The following is a 16,998-nucleotide window of genomic DNA, read 5'->3' on the forward strand; positions in this document are numbered from 1 at the left end:
ACTTTCAAAATAAAAGTAGGAAAAACAAAGGCATGCTGTTTTGAAAAGCACAATAGGCTGAAAGTACAAACATCTGTTTTTATTGTCATAATTCTTGGAAAATAAAACTGAAAATACAAAATATGTCTTTGGCCCATTTAACACTCAATTGAAATTTAAAATGCATGTAATAATGGTTATAATTTGAACCACACGAATATTTAAATGTGCAGGAATTTCTAGTTTTCGTTGTAAATACATGCAGGAATGAAAAGTTTCACCCATTTCTCACTCGCTTATTTGCAGCAAGATAACAATAGTAATGTTTGTCATTTTACCTTGCACCTGCTGAATAAATAGGGTGTCAAATAGACAGTTCTTTACATGCTTTTTCAATTAATTGCCCAGTCGTTTCTCGATTACTATGATTTGTATATATAAAATTTTTATTAACCAGAAAATCATCTTTGCTATCACTCTAACAGTTTTCTAATTGAAACTTTGAACAAAACCTGTACATCAGTAGTTTAAAATAAGAAAAAACACACACAATCATAAGTTTAAATTCCAGGACCATTGTATTAACACTTCACTGGTTGGAAACACTCAGTTTAAAACTTTAAACTTGATTTATTTGGGTTGATAATGTGTAAATGTGTTCAGCCTGCAGTTGTGTGTTCGTCCTCCGGCCGCTGGGGGCGCTGCTGCCACACCTCGCCCACTAAAACAACTAAAACAAGAAGCGCTTGCCAGGCGTGCTCAAAGTGCGCTAACTACAACCTCAGTCAATAAGAATGATTTTCTGAAAGTCAAACTAACGCCAATAATGCGAGCGGCTCTACTAAGCAGACAGCAGTTTTAATAGCGTATTTTACGGGGTACGTAAACTCGTCAACACTTTCTTCTTCTCTCTTTATTCAGTTATTCAGCATCAGAGCCTGTTCAGCTAGCAGTGCGTTAGCTAGCTTATGTAGCATGCTAAGCTAAAGACGGTGACAGCTGGGTGAGTCAACGTTATCTGATGAATGAAACCACTGAAACTAATTACGGGGACGTTATTAGTGCGAGTAACGGCTTGTCTTTACAATGATGGCGTCTTTTATAAGCCGTAGCATTACACCAAGTACTGCAGCCAAACGGTTTATTTTATTAGCGCACCCATTGTAAAACAGCCGCATGTGTTAGCAAGCTAAAGCTAATTCTGATGCTATCCAGATTAACTAAGTTATTAATTGGTTTGCTGCAGTTGTGCGTTAAATTAGCCCCCCCGAGAAAGACTTGAGAGCTATTTCAGTTCATGTAAGTCTGTGTCATGGTGTAAGCTAGCTGCTGCTCATGCTTAACGGATATGTTAGCCGGGCAGGCTAAGATGATGAAATACTGGCAGGAGCCTTGTTCACACATGCCCTCACTGATAATATCTGATTATCACCAATCTGAAGACATCTTATCACAGTCTCATGCGCCCTGTGCATGAAATATTTATCAGTTTATCTGTCTTTTGTCTAGATAATTTGTGATGGCTACTACTGAGATGGAATCTGGTTCTTCAGAGAGTAAACCAGAGCATGCAGACCCTGATTCAAAGTACCCACTGAAAGTACTTTACTGTGGAGGTAAAGTACATCACATTTCACTCAGTGTTGCATCTTTACTGTTGTTTCACCACACTGTTATATATTATATTCTGTATATAGGCTTTACCCTGTGTATTAACGTCTGTGCTATATTATGTTTTTATGTCTTAAATTCTTTTTTATGCTTTAACTTGTGTTTCTCTTTTCTCTGCATATCAATAAGAGCATTGATGGAGAGAGCCTGAGATCCAAGATAGCTGTGTTAGCCCAGTATTCCACTAATAATCTAGTGGGAAAATAATGCACAACTAATAATGCATCATGTTTCCGCCTCAGTCAGAAGAGACTGGACCGATCCGAAGTTTCAATTGGGTTGAAAACCTTTTTGATGAGCCACTCAATAGAATAATATTAGCAGCTAATGACCATGTAAAACAATATCATCTCTTATATTTCCTGCAGATTAGATGCTTCACAGTGGGTAGAACCACTTTTCACATGCCATAAAGGTTACAGTTTGATTAAATGCTTTGGGGCCTTCAAACTTTATTATTTAGCGTCCTTGTAAACAGTTAATTAAAATTGAACTGAACCGTTATTGTCCATGTAACTGCAGCTGTTGATGTGCATCTTCTCAAAATGTGATGTTTTTATCTGTTTTCTTCTCCACAGTGTGCTCCCTGCCTACGGAGGTAAGTTTAATTGTCAAAGAAATGTTCTGTATACTGTGACCCCAGTTCACCAAAGCTTTTTTTGGGCTTTTCTTACACGTATAACTGAATTCGCACTGTTGTGTCTGCAGTACTGTGAGTACATGCCTGAGCCGGCCAAATGTAGGCATTGGCTTGAGAAGAACTTCCCAGATGTGTTTGCCAGGATGACTGTAGGTGAGTGTCATTAAAGATGTTTCTTCAATTTCCCCAAAGTGTACATTCTGTACTCTGAACATTTGTGGCTTAAGAAAAGAGCTGAGCAGCATAGATTTAATAAATGGAGCAGGTTTTTGGATCTTCCTGGTCTTATGAGCTTCACTGCATTGAAGTGACAGAAACTTCTAATGAAAGTTAAATGGACTATGACTGCTTACGCTGCTTGTCGGGTCGTCAAATCCACTAATGTTTTCTCTGTCGCAATTATTTTTGGTGCAACTATCTTCTAAAACCACCGGAAGTCATATTGTCACTTGTGATCAGTGCCTTTATGGACACATGCAGGTGTTAATGGCATGTACTTGCATCCCATCACACACACCAGCGAGTGGAAAAGTCCGCCGTTTTGCCAGACCGTCACTGCGTCTGTATCCCGGTGGTAAATTTAAACATTTTTTTCAGACCGAGACTCTGACTGGCACCTCAGCTCAGTAGCCACAAACCGCTACAAGTTTTCATTGTTGTATCCATACTGTGATGTGTATTTACCTCTTAAAGTGCTTGTTTTCCTTCCCCCCTTAAGTAGCTGTAAGGTTTCTGACACTATTAGATTATTATATACATTATTATACTCAGTATAACCTTCTTCCAGCTCTCCATTTAAACTCAAGTCACTGTGTTTTATTATGATTGCAGCATTCCATCAAATACAAATGTCCCAGATGTCTTGTGCACCATTTTACACATATTACCCCAAAATTCAACTTTTGGTATCTTTGGAAACGTTGGATTGTGGATTTGTGTCTTGCTGCACAGCATGAGTTTGTAATGACTGACCCACCTGTAGGTCAGTGGGGTTTAAGAGGTCTAAAAATAATGTGAATATTTGGTTTTGAATGAGTGAAGAAAGTATGTTTTTCAGCTTGTTTTAGCTTTGTGATGTTCGCTTAAGCGATTTAGCCGAACTGTAACGGCAAAGAGTAAGAGGCTGTCGTGTTCGGCTCAAATTACAGGGTAAAATGGCCGAGTTGAAGGACCATAAAAAGCCAGAAAGATGTGACAGATTTTACACCAAACAAACAGGGAAGGTTAATTAGAACCACACGTATATATTATTAAACATCTAACCACAAAACTAATGTGCACTTCTGAGAGCAGAGAGCTGTAAAGGTGATGACAGTACAGTAGGAATGGTCTAGAGGTCTGTAATTATGTCACACTTAAAGGAAAAACACTGTAATGGACACACACTGATCAGCCCGTTAATACAAATGTCCAGGTATGCACATATAGAAGTCATCCCAAAGGTAAGGGGTTTTGTTGCCCGATTGGTTTTAATGTTTTCCTATTGTCCTTCTGTCCAACTGGCCCGGTAGCAAATGCACCCAAGCCGGAAACCGGCACTGGAGAAGCTCCCCCTGCAGGCGAGGAGGAGGAGAAAAAGAAACAGAAGAGAGGTATGCTGACACATATTAGGTTTTTTTTTTTAAGAATCCATTTTTCACATGCTTATATAAGTTTACAGGTAAAGGTATTATAAGATGTTCATATAAATATTTATATATTTAGGTGTCAGAAAAAGAGATCATAATAAATCTGCCTTTTTAAAGTTGTAATCCTTAAGATTTCAGTCCTGCTTGATTTGGTGACAGGGTAACTGATCAGGGCAACAGTAGATCAGCAACTCCTGTATTCAGTGAGATAAAATCCCTGTTTTAGTGAATGTAGTCTGGTGTGTGTTCAGAGAGCGATATAACGGCTGTTTGTGGTTAAACCAAAAGGATCTTCCAGGTCTCTGTAACCTGTTTCAGTCGATCTGCTGGACCAATTTCAAAACCTTTTGTCCCTACCTGTCATTTAAAAATAGGGTCAAGGTTTAAAATGACACAAGTTGTCCTTTTAACACTATAAGTTTAAGAGGTTTGAAAGACTTTCTTCTGGTTTGTTTTTTACTTTAAGGTGGAAGAGGCCAGATCAAACAGAAAAAGAAGACTGTGCCTCAGAAAGTTACGATAGCAAAGATCCCAAGAGCCAAGAAAAAATACGTCACACGGGTGTGTGGCCTGGCAACATTTGGTAAGAGATTTATTTTTCTCGTTATTATTCATGACGTTGCTTCATTCTGTTCGTCTGAATGCTCGATTCTTAACTCGCCTCTCTGTGTCGACTCTTGCAGACATTGAACTAAAAGAGGCTCAGCGATTCTTTGCCCAGAAATTCTCTTGTGGTGCTTCAGTTACAGCAGAAGATGAAATAATCATTCAGGGAGATTTTACAGATGACATAATTGACGTCATTCAAGAGAAGTGGCCTGAGGTGAGCTGTCTGATTTCATAGATACGTGTGTGTGTGTGTCTGTAACGGCCTTAGCTCATGATTTTAACACGTTGGTGCGTCTCTCAACACTTTCTGACTTCCTGTCTGCGGCTCTCCGCTCCGATCCCATTGGTTCTTACTGAGGATGTATCTATTAAGAAAAAGCTCATAATTATGTAGTTTCATGTTTAAAAAAAGGCTCAGTAATTATCTAACACAGCTGTTCATGCTAGTTTTTTTTTTTTATATTACACAAACAGGAGGAAATAGTGCATTTGTTTGGGACTATTTTCAGTGGCGGATTAATCCATACTTGGTGCTGTACTGAGTGTTTGGGCCAGAGAACCATAGATGTGCACCAAATGTAGTCATTTTTAACACCAGGTTGAAATGATTTCTGTTTTCTGTGGTTGAGCTCTTGCACTTTAATTTTGGAAACAGACCTAAAACCTCCTGAAAGATTCTACTGTGCTTTTACTTTAATTTTATCTGTGAATTTTCATTATTGCTTTTATCAAAATCAGGTTTATTGCCAACTTTTTTTTTTTTCCACATGAGAAGGAATTTGCCTCGGTATATAGGTGCATAAGAAACATAAATATAAAATCTAGACATACAAAATAGATATTTACAGAATACAGAAAAGGAGAATTTTTTTCCCCCCAATCTCTTTTTTCATTAGATGTTACAGTGCAGATTGGCAAGTACATATTAGAAAATGGGTATAAGTCTGAGTATAACCAAATAATAATGCTTAAAAAGACTAAGTTAAATAGATAAATTATAGAGACGGCAAGAAGAAAGTCAGGTAGCAGCACCAACAGTCTCAGGAGTTCAGGAAGACTTTCGCTGTAGTTTAGAAGAGAGAGATCCCTTTAATCAATATCTGATTTTCTCGAGCTTCCTATATATTTGTTATTTAAAATGAAAGTGCCTGATGAGCCACGAGTGGAGCTGAAACATTTGAGTTCAATCATGAGTTTGGCGTCTGTGTCTCTGTGTTGTAGGTGGATGATGACAGCATTGATGATCTGGGTGAAGTGAAGAAGTGAAGACCAAATATGCACTTTTACTGAAACGGATGTGACCTGAAACAGCGACAACCTGGCCAAATGTACACATTAAGTCATTTTATACCTATTTTATTTACTGTTCATAAAGAGCTGTGGACTTGGCCACTCACTTGGCTTTTCTTTTTTTTTTTTAGTTACTAGCTGCTTTCTCTCGTTTGCCAAAGGTGTGGTATGACCTGAATCCCTCCCAAATGTTCTTCACTCAAGCAAACTGTAGGCTAATAAATTTCAGTCTCCTTCGCCTGTAAACTCACGTCTTTCCAAGTTTTTCTCCCCCCCAACGGGTGTGTCTATTTTTCAGAAGCATTAAAAAAGATTTCTTGTTCAGGGTTATGATTTGCTGCTTTATCTGAGTCACGCAAATGGCCGCAGGTTACTTGTTTTTCTGGCATCCCACTCAGTCCCTATGTGTAAACCCTATTCTGCTGCATAATAGTTTTATAATGAGGCCACACTCCCCAGACAGCTAACATTTACAGTTGTTTCCATGCTCCTCTGGGTCAATACTACTTCCCCAAAGATAACGCACCGTGCACAGATGTTCGCTCCACTTAGAAATTAGCATGTTTGTCCGCGAATCGTTTGCATGAGCGCAAACATGATTCCCTACCAAAGAAGTCACCTGGTACAGCATATCTGTGTTGACTCTGCACAGAGCAGCAGCTCCGCGCGGCGCTGCGTTGAAAGGATGAATCTGACTCTCCCACACGAGTGCTGCGCCTTCGCGGCTCCCGTCCTGGACCGGGTTTTGCCTCCCATACTGATCTTGGAGTTCATGTTTGGGCTGATGGGGAACTTCGTCGCCCTGGGGATGTTCATCTTCTACATGGACACATGGAAGCCCAACTCCGTGTACCTGACTCACCTGGCTGTGGCCGACTCCATTGTGCTGTTCTGCCTACCTTTCAGGGCGGACTACTACAGGCGTGGGAAGAACTGGCTGTACGGCGACACTCTGTGCCGCATCCTGCTCTTTCTGCTGGCCGCTAACCGTGCAGCGGGGATCTTCTTCCTCACCGCCGTGGCCGTGGACCGTTACTTCAAGATCGTCCACCCACTGAACCGGATCAACCGGATGGGCCTGGGCTATGCTCTCTGGGTCTCCCTCGGCCTCTGGGGTCTCATTTTTCTCGCTACCGGATATCTTCTTGCTGATGAGCACTTCTTCTACAACAACAACCGCACGCAGTGTGAGAGCTTCAACATCTGCATGGGCTTCAGTCCCCTCTCCACCTGGCACAACACTTTCTATGTCACGCAATTTTTCCTGCCCACCGCCATCGTCGCTTTCTGCACAATCAGAATTACCTGGCAGCTGAGAAACAGGACTGTGGACAAAACGGGGAAAATCAAACGGGCCGTTCAGTTTGTCTTGGCCGTGGCTCTGATCTTCATCGTCTGCTTCTTTCCCAGCACTATATCACGCATTGCTGTGTGGATCCTCAAGGTATGGCACCACGAATGCAAGTACTTCGAAGAGGCCAACCTGGCGTTCTACACATCGGTGTGTTTCACATACTTCAACAGCGTCCTCAACCCTGTTGTGTATTATTTCTCGAGCCCGGCCTTCAGCGGCACCTTCAGGAGGCTCCTGAATAAGCTGCTGAGAAGGAACAACGATCAGATGTGTTCATCAGAGAACAATGTTTCCACTGTTGGACAGCTGTAAAGCCAGGTGCTGTTGTGCTCCCTGCTTACTTTGCAGTTTAACAAATGTAAAGTTATTACCTGAATGCATAATTTATATTAAACACCTGACTATTGATAGCTGTTTATTGTAGATTACAACTTTAATGTAGAAGAGGTTTTACTGTGATTGTGAACAATAAAATGGCCCATACCTAGCAGCTTAGTGCTGTATACATGTATAACAAAGTGTGCTTGCAATGTTTAAAGTAATAATGAGCCATTTACAGTGAAAAATGTTCTTCAATTGCAAGGCAGCCTCGTCGAATATGCACTGCAAATGCTTGTAAAGGTAACAATTTCTGTCTAACAAGTAATGTTATGAGTGAATCCACTTTTTCTTGCTAAGGTAGTTGATATACAATTATATACAATTGTCAGATACGTCCACTGTCTGCATCAATCACTGATGGTCTGCCTCCCAGTGAAATAATATTTACAGTACAAATCAGTAGAACAAGCAGAGGGGCGTTTAGGGAACTTAATGCTGTCAGGAAACTCTCAAATCACACATTCACTGCAGAGTGTCTTCACTTTTTTCTTTTTGTAATACCTGTATCAAGGAGGTAGGGAAGCTGCAGGTCATTTAAACTAGTACTACAAAAGCAATGTATTTTTTTCTGTTCTCTTTTTTTGACATTGTGCATATATTAATGCACATTTAATTTTCCAGCCTGTGTTTCCTGTCACACATTGTTTTGAATGAACCAATTAAACATTAGGATGACTAGCCACTAAAATGTTGCGTTTGTGCCCTTTTATTCTTTTCTGCTTGTTTTTTTTTTTTTCTTTTTCCGACTGGAGAAATCGGGCTTTGAACGCTTCGGAGCTCTAATATACGAGCTTACGTTTGGTCCCGTGAAGGCAGCGTTAGTTCCCATGGTGACGTCAGGCTGGGCTCGGCAGGGAAAGACGATGGAAAAACATGTAACGGTGAAAGGTACCCACGGCATCCTTTACTGAGACTTATTTCACCAAAAGAGACAAAGTAAGCATCCATAGAAACTTTTACCACACTTCTCTGCTTTTATTCTGCTTTAATATCACCTCAGCCGGCCGGTAAATGTCTTCTATCAACCCCAGTTAATGTTGTGTTGCTAATCTTAAGCTAGCTAGCTTTGGAGCGCATTCCAACAGGGACCAAAACACCAAATACGACTTAAAAAATAAGTTTAAACTCCCGGATTTGACGCCCAGAAACATGTCAACACCACAGTATATAAACCTGCGAGATTAAATGTTGAGGCAAAGTGTGTGTGAGCTCCAGAGACGCAGCGTTGAGTAGGAAAGACGCCCATCCCAGACAGCAACAACACGGGCCAGCCTCCTCATCTGCTCCTCAGGTGCGTTTATGGTCGATATCTGTAAAGCTCTTAGAAATAAACAGGTGTTGAAAGAGGCTGTGGAGCCACAGGATGAGGTTTGACAGCTGCAGGTGTGCTTGTTGTTGTGGTCTGGCAGCACCGGCTGGGCGGGGTGGAGCAGACAGGGCTCGTCCTGTTACCTGTTACCTGTTACCTGCGTGGGATCAGCGGGAAACATGCGCCTTTTCTCCTGAGCTACAACATACTGGATCACAGTAAGAATACATCAGAGCAAAACAGGCTTTGATTCTAGTTTTAGTCCAGTTATTTTCCTCCAGCACTGTGATGGCTGCTCGAGCTTTTAGTCTCCATCACCAGATTCCATGTGGTGTTCCTATGCACCCTTTCATGGTGTTAGACTATTTTACATTATTAATAATTAGTGACATGTAATCGATATTTTAAGTAGCTGCTGAGGTGGAGCTCAGTTTAACTGCTTCTGTCCAAGGTTTCTTCCCGTTAAAGGGTTTTTTTCCTCGCCATGGTCGCCTGATGCTCGTCCTTGTGGGGATTCTTGAATCCTTAATCAGATTTTCTGGTCTAGATCTGCTTATTTGTGTCTTCGGATGATGTAAGTTATGAATTGATGTACTGTTGGGGAGTAATAAGGCACCCACTGTCCACCCGCATGGTGTTTTAACACAACAGAGAACCTTAGATAGTCGATGCAAGATCAGTGTTCATATTATATGTAGCGATGCATATGAATTTAGGCTTGTAGGTATCCTACACAACAAACAAAACTACTTTCGAAGAACCAACAATATCACTGTTGAATTAAAGAGTTTAAAACACCTCAGATCATCTTTAAAGTTAAAAACCAGTGGTTAGTCTTAGTTGTGTTTCCCTCTAATAGATGTTTTTGTCCTCATTTCATACAAAAATAACCCTTTTGTCTTGTGTTAGACAAAATGAGTAAAGAGATAGAAAACAAATTTGCAACTTGAGGCTTGAGAGATGTGTTAAAAATATTCCAATCAAGCAGCAGATGAAACGTTTGTTTTATCGAAACAGGAAGAGGAGTCGTTGAAGATGACGAATGTTCAGCTCTGTGCCTTAAATGTAGAGGCACCACATGGGGCTATAGTCCACTATTGCTACCGGTGATCATTTGGTTAAACCGACTTGGTAATAAAGCAGTATGCACCTTACAGCCTTTGTAGTTTAATACACCGTGTTCCCAAACAAATGTGCAAACATGGGGCAGTTGCAAGCTTCTCTCAGTTAGTAAGTATGTTTTACTGTAGATGTGTAGACAAAGTTAAACATCTATGCTGTTTCTTAAAGGAGTTTATTCAAGTATTTTGAAATCTGGGGCCCATTTTTAGATACTATGATGTCTAAATGACTAATAGGTAAAAAAATAAGTGTTTTGACAGACTCCATTGACAAAAACAATAATTTTACCTTGCACAGACAGAGCACAGACAAAAAATAATCACTTTTAGTGGATTTTCTTTGTCCGGATTAGTTGACCCAAAGGATTATGTTGCAGGCTGTTTCACGACGGCCGGCTGAGGCGATCTAGTGGCCCAAATCCAAACTGTTTGTACCTGCTATAGTCATTTATACACGCAAAATTAGTAAAACTTGGACCCAGAATTCTCATTTAAAGAACAACTTAACCTATTTTATATAAGCTTATCAAAGTCTGCGGCCTGTGAGAGCACGACTGCGTACAGCATAGAGCCTTTTGAGGCTTTAGGTACAACGTGTCACTTCAGTCGGCATCAGCTGGGTCTGAAAACGACAAGTTCGAAAGGCGCCTTCACTGTGAGAAACAGAATAATGTCTGTCTTGGCCTATTTGTGCTCAGAATGAATCGTCTGCTTTATGAGTAAAATGGCAGCGTGGTCGGTCAGGCTGCTGCCCAACACCTACAAGACCTGCAGAAGAGAAAAACAAGGGAGAGGAATGTCTTATTTTGGTGTCTGAAGTGGAAAATCAGCATCACTTTATGTGAAAAGTGCCACGAAGGAAAAGGCATTTGTCTTTACGGCACTGGAGCGATGCTGTGCACATGATCCAGGGTCAGTCGGTCACATTTATTACCTGGGTGATAATAAATAGCTTGACAGTCAACAGTGGGCTGTGACATACAGTAGTACAGAGTGTCATTATACCAGGGCTAGATACTGTCGTGGCTATAGATGGCTTGGCAGCTTTCATGTTTTACTGCATTAAATCAAAGTAGATTTTAATAATCAATTAGTTTGTCAACACAAGAAGAATCAGCAGCTGTTTCAGTGATTGATTTAACTTTTTTTTTTTCAAACAAACAGGGGCTTTAGGAAATACACCAAATACACCAAACCATCAATGAATTAGTCAGGAAACTATGAATCCAAGATGAAAATAATCGTTATTCGCAGCCCTAATGACGATCAGCTTGCTAGCCTGAAAAGTGAACCATCACATTCGGGACGTTTGAGACATTTCTAAGGACAGAAACAACCAAATTCACATTATTCTGCTTCCCAGCGTCCCTGAGTTTCAGCTTGTCAGTGCATCTACAATCAATGCTGGAATATAACTCAGCATATTTACTATGGACTTGTACTTGTACTTGAGTATTTCCATTTTATGCTACTTTCTACTTCTTGGTTTTCCAGCTCCTTTCCATCACATTGGGACTTTATGGGGTGGTGGGGAAGGCCGAGACCTCCACCTTGATCAGGCTCGCCCTTACCCACGGACACACGCGGAGCCATGAGCACATCAGGCAAGGTCAGCGGGCTCAAACCCCCCTCTAAGATAATCCGTCCATCTGGGGTGCCATCAAAGACGTCTCCGTCCTCTGGTAAGAAATAACTGAGATAATTAACTAAATAATTAATCGGAGGAGGTGTTAGTGGAGAATCCTGAGCAGGAAAAGACAAGAGAACATTTGTGTGTGAAAAAATTAAAACTGATAAAAAGCTTTCTAGGTAAAAAACAGCCTTTAACCGACTTGAGTGAATAGAGGTTAATAACACATAATTGTGATTGCAGGCACTCCGAAGCCCGTCCCTCCTGAGAAGTCCTCTGGCAGTGTGACCTCCCCCACTCAGGAGGGAAGTGCGGACTTTCAGATCGGAGACAAGGTCTGGGTCAATGGCAACAAGCCTGGCTACGTGCAGTTCATCGGGGGCACACAGTTCGCTCCCGGGCAGTGGGCGGGGATCGTGCTGGACGATCCTATCGGGAAGAACGACGGGTCCGTGGCAGGGGTCCGGTACTTCCAGTGCGAAGATGGGAAGGGGATATTCACGAGGCCTTCAAAGCTTTCCAAGACCGCACTGCCGGAGAAGGAGGCGAACGGGAGGCAGGCCAGCCCGGCACAAGGAGGCTCTGCGACAACAGAGCCCACACCTGCTGGACCTGCCGCAACCGGTAACACATCCACCAGAGAAACGACACAGAGCATGGCAGATCTCTGCTTGAATATCAGTAAAAACATTCTTCTTTCTTCAGCTCCAGGCACCGGCATAAAGACAAGTGCTGCTCTTAACCGCATGCTCACATCCAGCGAGTCGGTGTCCAACCTCTCAGACACAGAATCAATGAAGAAGAACAAGAGGGAGCTGAGGCTCATAGACCGTGTGCTGGTAAGAGGCTCAGCATCCGAACCCACCGCGAAGAGCTGGCTTCAGAGCAGCACATAGCTGATGTCATTTCTTGATGCCACAAAAGTGCCTGAAGTCTCTGTTGGACATCAGCAGGCGTGTCCGTTATCATTTTAGGGACCCAAAAATATTACAACAGGTGTCTATCAGAGCAGCGCCGTGCTGTCACAGACATAAAGAGGGAACGATGAGACATGAATTTAGATGCCAAAAAACCTCCATGACTAAACTTATGGGGGGGGGTCAGCCTTTAGTCACTGTGGTCACTGGATCAGTCCTCCTGAGGATCTGAGAGACTCCACCTCTGTGCACATTATTAAAAGAAACCTTAAGATATGTCTTTTTAGGTTGGCTATCTATCTATCTATCTATCTATCTATCTATCTATCTATCTATCTATCTATCTATCTATCTATCTATCTATCTATCTATCTATAGATGTGATATTCTTATATGTGCACATTAATATAAACCCAAAATGATTCTGCAGGAAAAGAAAATTGTTTTAAACTGGAAGATATGCTGTTAATGTACAAAATCAGGCCTTATGTTTGACACAGGGGCAACAATATTTGACTGCTATTTAAATCTAAGATATACATTTGAGTCTGATCAGAGTCACATAGTTCCAGGGTTTGATTCTCTTTGTGTGTGCAGGTTGGAGGCACCAAGGCAGGAGTCGTGCGGTTTCTGGGAGAGACGGACTTTGCCAAGGGAGAGTGGTGTGGAGTGGAGCTGGATGAACCACTTGGCAAGAATGATGGAGCCGTAGCAGGGACCAGGTAAACATCACTGAAAGTAAAATATCTGTTTTAACACAATCATACAGTAACCTATAAGGAGATGTTCCTAAATCTTCTGAGGCTTCGGTTGATGTGACCTGTTTTCCTCCCAGATACTTCCAGTGCATGCCCAGGTACGGTCTGTTCGCCCCGGTCCACAAGGTGACACGTATAGGCTTCCCCTGCACCACACCGACCAAGGCCAAGAGCTCACGGAGGAGGTCCGGCCTCAATAGGAGTCCGAGTGCTTCCTCCATCAGCACGCTCAGCTCCACCGCCTCCTCCATCGGTGGCAAACCAAGCCGAGCAGGACTGGTAAGGCTCACAGCGTGCAGTTATCCAACACTACGGGGCTCTGTGTTCACGCAGCCCATCTAAATGACTGTGAGTCACAGCTGAAGCTGTGTATTTATAGATTGTTAACTCATCTGCAAGTGTTGACTATTAGTGAATCTCAATTGTCTCTCAAACATGAAGTGACTTTTCCCCTCTTGTCCTGTTCTAATCTGCATTTTGAATTAAAGTAGCTGTTAAACCAGCAGCTTTGCTGAACCTTTATGATCAAAATATTACCTGAATAATGTGTTTTCTATATATTATATAATTTTAAAATGTTTTATTGGAGGTGTTTTACAGTTGCTGACAATTATAAATAAGATACACAGTCAAATATCTCAACAACTACACACATTCACGTTCCCCTGAGGATGAACTCTAATAACTTGGGCGATCCAAAGTCAAAACTTTAAGAGCCAAATCTTTAAGATTGTACCACTAAATTGTTGTTCCCCTTGAGATGCAGTAAGCAGAATAAATTATTAGTATATAAACATTATTTCTAGGAGACGGTCGCACACTAGAGCCTCATTTTGTTTATGGCTGTGCATCAACATATCCAAGCCATTTTTATTTGTTTGGAATGAAATGAATCCAGTAAATCCTCGGTAATGTGACTCAATATGGGGAGTAACTCGTGTTAAATCAGATTTTATTGTTTTTTGGCACATTATATTGTGTTATTTCAAAACTTTAGGGACATCAATTTAAACGCTGGTTGTAATTTGATGTGGAAGAAAATATCCGATAACACACACAAAACGTTTAATTGTGAACGCGTCTGTCTTTGCAGCTGACGGAGACGTCTGCTCGGTACGCTCGTAAGATTTCTGGCACCACAGCGCTGCAGGAGGCTCTGAAGGAGAAGCAGCAGCACATCGAACAGCTGCTTGCGGAGAGAGACCTGGAGAGATATGAGGTGGCGAAGGCAACCAGCCATGCAGGAGAGGTGCAGCAGGAGCTGACCGTGCTGAGGAAAGGCCGGGATCAGGTGAGATACAGGCACACAGAGGTGTTATCTGCTGCCAAACGAGAGCATAACTTACCTGAATAGTTGTATTATAGTATCATGAATTTGATGTCAAGGCAAAGGACAAACTGAAAAGCCTGTGACCCAAGCAGAAAATGTTAGTGCACAGATGTTTTGGACTGAGACAACAATCAAATAATGCATTCAAGGGGTAGTTTGGATTATTTGAAGTGGTGTTGTGTGAGTCCTTATCCTTATCCATTGATAGTGTATTACTTACAGTAGATGACACATCCCCAGTTTGGAGAAGCAGACGGGAGTCTCAGCACAGACGCTGTAGGAAAACGTATTTTAGTGACCTAAAAAGAATGAACATCAGTGGAAGTGTACACTATATTCTCTCTCTCTCTCTCTCTCTCTCTCTCTCTCTCTCTCTCTCTGAGCTCTTTCAATTAGAACTAAAGTTGTTCTCTCTTTCTCTTCACTTGCTTCAAAGCCACCAGACTCCATTAATAAAAGCAGTAATTTTACTTTGCAGACTTTTTCAGTGAATTTAGTTGGTGTGGATCCAAACTAACCATTTAAAATACCAAAGTCCTGCTTGCTCCTTCAAATTGGGGCCATCTACTGCAGGCAATACACTGACTGTGGTACTTCATACAATCCTACTGCAAATAACATGAATTATTTCTTTGAATAATAATATTAGCACCTGATTGGTGTACATTCACCATTCAACTCATGCTGAGTGTCGGTGATTCTGTGTGTTACAGTATGCAGTGGAGATGGAGGCAAAGTTGGATCAGCTGCGCTCGCTGGTGGAGGCAGCAGATCGGGAAAAAGTGGAGCTGCTCAACCAGCTGGAGGAGGAGAGGAGGTGGGTGGTCTACTTTACCTGTAGCCTGCTCGTCACACTGTTTGTTGGCACCATTTAAGTGTGAGAGCAGCGGACAACAGGTCTGAAAACGTTTGTATGCATCACTGTCTAATGTTTGCAGCAGAGATGCTCTTGGAGGGAATTTTATTATTGTCCCTGTTTGACAGAAAAGTGGAAGATTTGCAGTTCACCGTTGAAGAGGCTTGCATCACCAAAGGAGACCTGGAGGTAACTTGCTGTTATATAATCTAGTTCTCAATTAAACATATTCTCTCACTCGCTGAGACTATAAATCTCCCACTTGTCAGGCGGATGTTTTATTTCTGAAATTCATGTTTGAATTATTTACAAACTAAGTGGGCAGCTGATGAACTTATTTGACATCACCACACCCACTTCTTAAAGGGTAACTTTGGTATTTTTAAACCCGGGCCCTATTTCTTTTTTTTTTTACATATCTTAGCTTTGAAATTCCAGTCTGACAACATTATGGAAATAAGATCAGAAAGCTTTCTTCAAAGCCACCAGACTCCATTGACAAAAACAGTAATTTTACCCCGCAGAACAAGAGAGTTGCTAGTCCACTGCTGGCTTGATTGGCTTGTTTTATTATGTGTTACACAAATATTATGAACCTGTAAAGCACTGAAGTCACACAATAACACAAACAAAATAACTATTTGAGGCAGCAGTAGACCAGCAGCTCCTGTGTTCTGTGACGTAAAATTACTATTTTTGTCAATGGAGTCTGGTGTGTTTGCAGAGAGCGATATAACAGCTGTTTGTGGTTAAACCAAAAGGATCTTCCAGGTCTCTCTCTGTTGGGATCCTTTCCATAATGCTGTCACACACTTAGAATAACAATCTGAGCCTGTCAGTGGATCAATCAAACACTTTCAGTGGGTGTACTGTGATCAGGTGCATTTGTCCCAAAGGATTATGTTGCAGTGATTGCAACCCGTGTTACGGCTGCCGGCTGAGGCGATCTACTCGACCTGCTCCAATACTTCTTGTACTTACTAGTCATTTTGAACACAAAATATGTAAAGATGGAGGTTTGAAAATACTCAAGTTACCCTTTAAAATCAACCTCAAGCCCTCCTGTATACAAGTTTCTAGAGTTTGATCTCTGTTGCTTTTACCTCATTAAAAAACTTTAAAATTGGCCACTAACTTTGGCCTGCTTTGCATTTCTCCCTAAAAGTAAGAGCTGATGATTAAATCAATCTTTCTGTCTGAGTTTTTTTTTCTTTTCCTGCACTCCTTGAATCATTCATTTGCTTTCTTGTTCCGACGCGTCTTTCTTCCTGCTCCTTTTATTTATTCATTCATGCTTAATTCACTCACCCTTCCTCTCAGATTTTTCCACCCATCTGCAGCACTTTGAATTACCATCCTCTCGTCATCTTTTCATCCACACGCCTGTTTTTGAAAGCTGTTTTTGTCTCGCCTCGCCCTACGCTTTCATCTTGCTCTCTTGTCTGCATCTTTTTCTTCACCCTTCAGAGGATTTAGTGCCTGAATTAGCCTCCTTCAAGCACTGGAATACAAGCAAACAAGTGCC

At 41.6% G+C, this 16,998-nt stretch overlaps 3 protein-coding genes across 4 annotated transcripts in view; all 3 read left to right on the plus strand.

Moving 5' to 3' along the window:
* The first annotated feature begins 718 nt into the window (after positions 1-718).
* On the plus strand, positions 719-6,063 carry denr (density-regulated protein). Of its 2 annotated transcripts, XR_011585689.1 has the most exons (9): positions 719-857; positions 1,489-1,595; positions 2,229-2,248; positions 2,359-2,444; positions 3,791-3,882; positions 4,385-4,501; positions 4,602-4,741; positions 5,749-5,855; positions 5,949-6,063. XR_011585689.1 is itself a non-coding variant. In XM_070850795.1 (8 exons), the coding sequence occupies exons 2-8, from the start codon at positions 1,499-1,501 to the stop codon at positions 5,791-5,793; spliced, it is 597 nt and encodes a 198-aa protein (XP_070706896.1). In that variant the 5' UTR covers positions 719-857; positions 1,489-1,498; the 3' UTR covers positions 5,794-5,923. The 2 variants fall into 2 exon arrangements, 1 of the variants encoding a protein (XP_070706896.1); XM_070850795.1 differs by lacking the exon at positions 5,949-6,063 and having other exon boundaries at positions 5,749-5,923.
* Positions 6,064-6,223: 160 nt separating this feature from the next.
* LOC139219021 (hydroxycarboxylic acid receptor 2-like) lies at positions 6,224-8,213 on the plus strand. Its single transcript, XM_070850794.1, has one exon. It carries the CDS (start codon positions 6,401-6,403, stop codon positions 7,481-7,483), a length of 1,083 nt encoding a protein of 360 aa, XP_070706895.1. The 5' UTR covers positions 6,224-6,400; the 3' UTR covers positions 7,484-8,213.
* Positions 8,214-8,400: 187 nt separating this feature from the next.
* The window catches only part of clip1b (CAP-GLY domain containing linker protein 1b), a 31,796-nt gene continuing 23,198 nt past the window's right edge, over positions 8,401-16,998 (plus strand). The window contains exons 1-8 of the mRNA XM_070850574.1: positions 8,401-8,488; positions 11,477-11,664; positions 11,856-12,451; positions 13,127-13,251; positions 13,365-13,566; positions 14,381-14,578; positions 15,331-15,434; positions 15,602-15,662. Coding sequence (XP_070706675.1) covers positions 11,574-11,664; positions 11,856-12,451; positions 13,127-13,251; positions 13,365-13,566; positions 14,381-14,578; positions 15,331-15,434; positions 15,602-15,662 — 1,377 coding nt within the window. The 5' untranslated portion in view covers positions 8,401-8,488; positions 11,477-11,573. The remainder of the gene's footprint in view (positions 8,489-11,476; positions 11,665-11,855; positions 12,452-13,126; positions 13,252-13,364; positions 13,567-14,380; positions 14,579-15,330; positions 15,435-15,601; positions 15,663-16,998) is intronic.

This window comes from Pempheris klunzingeri, chromosome 19, assembly GCF_042242105.1.
Source record: "Pempheris klunzingeri isolate RE-2024b chromosome 19, fPemKlu1.hap1, whole genome shotgun sequence".
NCBI classification, from domain to species: domain Eukaryota; kingdom Metazoa; phylum Chordata; class Actinopteri; order Acropomatiformes; family Pempheridae; genus Pempheris; species Pempheris klunzingeri.

Bases quoted from the DNA above. Each gene is read 5' to 3' on its own strand.
- LOC139219021 (XM_070850794.1), top strand. From the start codon at position 6,401: ATGAGCGCAAACATGATTCCCTACCAAAGAAGTCACCTGGTACAGCAT.
- denr (XM_070850795.1), top strand. From the start codon at position 1,499: ATGGCTACTACTGAGATGGAATCTGGTTCTTCAGAGAGTAAACCAGAG. The intron at 2,445-3,790 runs TGAGTGTCATTA...CTTCTGTCCAAC, and splicing joins TTTGCCAGGATGACTGTAGG to TGGCCCGGTAGCAAATGCAC. The intron at 3,883-4,384 runs GTATGCTGACAC...TTTTACTTTAAG, and splicing joins GAAAAAGAAACAGAAGAGAG to GTGGAAGAGGCCAGATCAAA.